General features: G+C 42.5%; 1 protein-coding gene across 1 annotated transcript in view; it reads right to left on the reverse strand.

Annotated features, from left to right (window-relative positions):
• vsig8a (V-set and immunoglobulin domain containing 8a) overlaps positions 1-2,129 on the reverse strand; it is a 64,858-nt gene extending 62,729 nt beyond the window's left edge. Inside the window, exon 1 of the mRNA XM_047569565.1 lies at positions 1,457-2,129. Coding sequence (XP_047425521.1) covers positions 1,457-1,523 — 67 coding nt within the window. The 5' untranslated portion in view covers positions 1,524-2,129. The remainder of the gene's footprint in view (positions 1-1,456) is intronic.
• Positions 2,130-6,099: the final 3,970 nt, after the last annotated feature.

Consider the following 6,099-nt stretch of genomic DNA (forward strand, 5'->3'; position numbering starts at 1 on the left):
AACGTGTTGTAAAAATGCTTTACCACAGGTCAAGGGAGGAGACAGCGGCAGTGCTGCCTTTAGGGGCGCTTGAAAAAATCCAGGAAGAAATGGGAGTATTTGTTTGTGATGCCACTCGCGAAATAAAATGCTTAAGAATAATTGTGTTTCGAAATGAGATCACGTGAATGTGTGAATGAAGATTGCGTTTTTTAAATGATTTATCGTGCAGCCCTAGACTGAATAGAGAAAAGAGAAAAAAAAAAGCATGGATGGTCCTATAACCAATGAAAGCCATTTTGTTGAAAACACATTTAACTCCACAGCACAAAGAAAACCTGGATGATAACATCGCTGTCCCTCTTCTGTCCATCACTCCAAAAAGGCCAAATATAGCCCCGAGTTCTACTGTTGTTTTTCTTCCATTTGATTTCACCAAACATTTAAGTGTTCGCTGATCAAGACTTCTTTCCGACCACATGTCTTCCCCGAAGACAATGCTTCCCTGCCATCCTTTCAGATTTTTAACAATGAGTTGGACAGTTCTTAACCCAGCTGTACTCATTTTTGCTTCAGTCTCCTTAGATGTTTTCCCTGCTTGATGCAGGCCAAGATTTGACCCTTTTCAAACAGACTAACATCTTTGCTTTGATAAATCTGGATGGTGATGCCAAGCAGCGTATTTCAACATATACAGGTGTTAATTAGCTTGAAATATACACCCTGAGGCAGCTGAATGAGCTGCTGCAACTCTTTTTGAAACCAAATAAATGACACCCTTTTAATTTCTAAAGCATTATCATGCATCAAGCATTATTTGCCTACTTTTACTCACAGATATACCTCACCCAAGTGACATATATTCTTACGTATGTGGAAAAAGTCTGGACATCCCTGATTTACAGAGAAAATGACTTAATAGTCATCACTTGACTGCGCAGTTGACTGAGAGGATTCCTCTAGCGGAGAGCATCTCCAACACGCACTGATCAATTGCAAAACAGTCTGGTGCCAGAGCTTACCATTTGTCTTTGTTATCGCTAGCTTTCAAAGAATCAACCATGCCTGTTGTCCCCAGTTTCATTTAAGCCAGTCAAGGCTGAACATTAAAGCCACCAACACGGGAGCTCTGTATACAGCAGAGTCCGTGCAGAGCGGACAGAAATCTGACACAGTTTTTAACAGATGCATCAACAGCAAGGCGTACACAGAGAGCCGCCGAGAGTGTCGAGCACAAAGCAATGATCGCACAAACACATGGAAAATATGCGTCAACACAGAACAAAAATAAACACAAACGCTGTCTTTGCATTCACAATATCCCACTAGTTAAATTCCACGAGCCAGCACCAACGGCTGCGACAATGCAGACTAAAAAGCACAATGGGGATGTTTATGTGAGCAATGTACAAATTAAGCTAGTGCAGAAAACAAGAACGCCAAATGTTAAATAATAATAGTAATGGGCTTCACTCACCCTTGAAATAGCTGAAGGCGGGCGATATCTGGGTTGAGCTGTGTGAAGATATCATCTTTCCACTCATTAGTGCAGTCGCGGTAAGTTTTCTCTTGAAAGCCAGCTGCAGTAACTGGGCCTTCCCGTGACTCCATGATGTTGAGTGAGACGGAAAGGGGAGCGTCGAGAGAAGAAATGTTTGAAAGCTTCAGTGAAGTCAAGGGACAACAGTGAGCGCCGGCAGTGTATACCATGGTGTTTGAAATTAGACGAATGTGGTTTGTAAACTAACGTGGTAGAGCCGACACTCTGGTGGAGTTTGCAGTGACATGGCTCCGGGTAACAGCAGCAGCAGCAGCAGGGAGCTGAGAATTAGTTAACGAGCGCTGCACCTGTGTCCGCCGTTAGCCGCTTAGCCGCTAGCTGCGCTCCAACTAAGAGGCAGACTATAGGTTAACGCTATAAATGACATAAATGAGTTTTTTTCACATTGTCCCACAAGTATTTTTCACGCACGGTATAACTGTTTCTCCAAGTGCTACGCCGACTGTCTTTTTATATTGCATGGGGCATAGCTCACGAGAAAACCATTTTACAACGTCTGTCTTCGATTGTGTTACCTTTGCTTCCCAACTCAATTAAGGCGCCATGTCTGCTTCTTGTCACATTAATAATCACCTGGAGGGACAAGAGCCCACAAATTATCGTTCCGTCCTGTCGGTTCCGCCTCTGCTGTATACTGTAACGACATTTGTATTAATTTACTCATTACAAAATGCATACAAAGACACATAAGAAACAGTTCATTTCAAGTAGACCTATACCAAATAATAATTATATCTTAATCTTTATATTACTGTTATATAGTTCTATTTATTATGTTACTTTGAATCATAGCTGGATTGCTTTTATCTCTTTTAACAGTTCAGTTCCTGAACAAAAGGCAATAGCAAAGCCAGTAGTCCTAAAATAAACTCTAACTTCTTTCTCCAGCTTTGAGCTATTAACTCTCTCCCTGACCTTTGGGACACAATCTCAAAGTTAAGGTCCACTAACTGTATAAGGTTTGTCACAGTCTGGCTGCTGCTCTAGCTTCACCGGCTTCATTTATTCTTTTTTTCTTTTCTTTTCACGGTATTTAACAGCCACAGTAACCTATTAAAACCTTTTTGTGAAACACATTCGATTATTAAAGTCTGTAGGAAGAGCTCATCGACATTTGTGGTGCGCCCGGATGTTCATTCATAGGATTCCATACTTGGCTGCGTTTATGTGTCTCCCTCAGGAGAGAGGAGTCACTGAATGAAGAGTGTTCGGTAATATCACTGCTGTGTGAAAATTACCCACAATGAAACCACTGGCATTTTAGCTGATAATCAATTGATAAATGTCTTAATATTACACAGTGGTAGCAAATTTGGCAGTGTAGCCTGAGAATGTGTCAGCTCAGATTAATATATTGATTGGGTCTTCAGCTGAGATCTTCAAAGTCCACAAGTCCTCCAACCCTAATGGCCTTTTTTATTCAACCCATCTGGTAGAAGCACACATAAAGTTAAATTCCTGTTTTTATGATGTGACCAATACACTGGTAAAAGCTTGTTTAGGTTTAGGTGCTAAAATAGCTTTAGACTGAACAAAAAAGTGCTCAAAATAAGTGCCCAAATGCCGCGTTAAGCATGCAATGAAAACATGAGGTACTGATCCACCCAGACCTCCCTCCACAGACTTCGTTCCTTTGTGACAAAGCCGTAATCCTTTGCACCTATCGCAATTTTTGCACCAACCAGAGGACTTTGTCACTTGAATGTGAACGTGTTACTTTCAGGCCTGAGCTGAAATGATGCTGTCTCACAAGAACGCAAAAAAAAATTGGCATAACAGTACAACATGTTCATTATGAGTTGTGAAAAGATGGCTGCACAAACAACACAGAGGATCTTTTTCTTTCAGATTTTCCACAAAATATGAGGGAGTTAGTCACCGTACTGTAAGAGAGTGCGGCGGCAAGCCTCTGTGTGGGGACCATGTGTGTCTGAGTGAAAACATCTGCAAATGGCTCAATAGGAAAAAGAGCAGAGCAACCGAGAGGAAGCTCTTTAGAGGAAAGGGCTGCTGTGTTTCCTTAATTCGGCTGAATAGCCTCTCACTATTGCCTCTAATGTCAGCTCTTTTCATGGAGTAGCTCAGGGGGTAGAGGTTGTACCGTGAGAACGTGGTCACTGGACAGTAACCTCCAGATAAGAATGTTGCAGTGGAGAAGTACAAGGATGAGCCACTGAGGAAGGGAGGAAGGGAAAATGCAGTGATCACTTCTTTTTAGGTATTCTATTCGTTTTTTTTTTGTTTGTTTTGTTTTGGTTTTTTTTTGCAGGCAAGTCGTAGTACTCTGATGGGGTGATCCAAAAACTTCACCAGGGGATATGTGGCTTTGTAGCAGCTTCCTTCTGATTTTAGGGATCCTGGCACATGTGAAGCTATAGATGTCACATTGCATAACTCTCTACCGCAGCCTAATCCTGGAAGAAAAAAGAAAAAGAAGAAGAATGCTGTCCATGCCAGCACAGCATCATGACCTTACCGATGTCCATGGCAAGCAGCTGCAAGTTACTGTGAGCTGCTGTGGTCAGTGAGGTCAAAATTAACTTGGCCCAAGAGGGGTAATGGAGTGGATTTGTATCTGCCAGAGTCTGCTACAGTCTGCCAGAAAAAGGTTGAAGAAATAAAGATAAAGGTAGGCTATGTTCTGTTTCTATCCCCATGGACCTCCATAAAAGTGGAAAGAGCTCCATACAATAAAGAGGCCCGTCTGGTGATGCTTAAGAAGCTGCAAGCAAGTGCAGGTTGTTCTGTCAGCATCACGGTGGCAACATTGCAACCTTTTTTGATTATAGCTGTACGTTGGCTGATACAGTGACTTTGCCGAGGGTGTATGCATGGCAGACTACTAGTTCAGCAACTGTGGCTTCCTCATGATTTACCCAGGTGGTGCTGTCTCCTTCCCACACCACTCTAGCGTGATCTGATGTGTAGCCTGACATGAAGCCTAACAGTGGGTCTAACTGGCAGCTACTGCTGCAGGCAGATGCCATTGGACCTTTCTTTGTCTTTGTTCTCATGCTGTTGTTGCTTGATTGCTTGATAAACTCGGAGCAGAACTTGTGTACTGCCCAGCTTTATATACTGCAGATGATGATGTAAGTCTTCCCTTGTTACCATCATAACTACATTAGAGATGCCGTTCCATCTGTTAAAAGCAACAATTGAGCATTCGTACGTTTAGCTGTAAAGAGACAGTTCTGTCCACCAGAAGCAAATGTCTTCTCACTACCCATAGAAGGAAGCTCCTCATTTGTATTTGTTATATATATATTTAATATATAATATAATGTCATACATCAATCAAGCATAATATTATGACCACCTACCTCATATTGTGTAGGCCTCCACTTTGCCTCCCAAACAGTTGTGACTCATCAGAGAATGGACACCCTCTGAGGGTGTCCTGTGGTGTCTGGCAACAGAATGTTGTTGGTGGAGGCCTTTGGGTCCTTGTGATGCCTTTCCTGTTTGTTTGTTTTTTTTGTTGTTGTTCCTCAGCCATTTGTGTGTGTGTGTGCCTGTGTCAGTGTGCATCCTGCTGGGGTTGGCTGCTGCCATCAAGGAGTGTCATTGCTATAGGGCGGGGGTGTCTGGTCTGGTCTAGGTGGGTGGTACGTGTCTAGGTAACATCCATATGAATGCCAGGTCCAAAGTGTCCCAGCAGAACGTTGAACTGTCAGAAGATGGTCAATGTTATTTACTCCTCATGTGGTTTTAATGTTGTGGCTGACCTGTGGTGTATATCACTGGTAGAATGTAATGAAGCATAGCGTAAAATGTAGATGAGTAAAATATATTGTGAATAAAATGACTATTAATGAGTGTGTTGCACATATGCTGATTTGACACTTCTGGAGTTGAATATTTTACAGCGTTTAGACTCCCTTTACTGTCATATATTGATAAACTTATTTGAACTTAGTCACCAAGACCATTGCAACTTTGTGGAACATATTGTTCATAATTTTACTGTATCTACTTATTTATGCAGCCATTACATTCAATTTTATGCGTGTGTTTTTCCTTGTACGTTTAAGTAATTCTGCTCTCATTTCAGACATCCCTTCAGTCTCCCTAAAGATGCTCTGTCCTGAGGTTAATTGAGTCAACATTTAAACCACTTTGTTATGGAGAAATGCTCCAGACATTCATTACTCTGGAGAGCAGCCAGAATGTCACAGGACACACACCAGCACACATGACTGTGCGGAGGCACCGCCTCACCAAACACGTGTCCAGTGTGCACGCTCATCTCGGCTGCACAAAGCAGAACTGCCTTGCGATGCAGTGCAAACATGACAGAAGCATGTTGCAACAACAACTATTAACTCTGTTAGGCCGGGGAGCCTGCTAACAATCTGACTCCACAAACAGCCCCATGGAGGAAAAAAATAGATGGCTCTCCAGCGGGCTGTTGGTCATGTCTGCTGCTGGCCTCAGACTAGCTGTGTTTTCCTGCCGTCCCAGCTGTCTCCAACAGTTCAGTTTCATCAGTAAAGGTGCCAGAAGTCACTGTTTCACTTCAGCAGCTAAAAATAACCCTGGTTGTTTGTTGTCATCTG

The sequence above is a fragment of the Mugil cephalus genome, chromosome 19 (assembly GCF_022458985.1).
Source record: "Mugil cephalus isolate CIBA_MC_2020 chromosome 19, CIBA_Mcephalus_1.1, whole genome shotgun sequence".
NCBI lineage: Eukaryota > Metazoa > Chordata > Actinopteri > Mugiliformes > Mugilidae > Mugil > Mugil cephalus.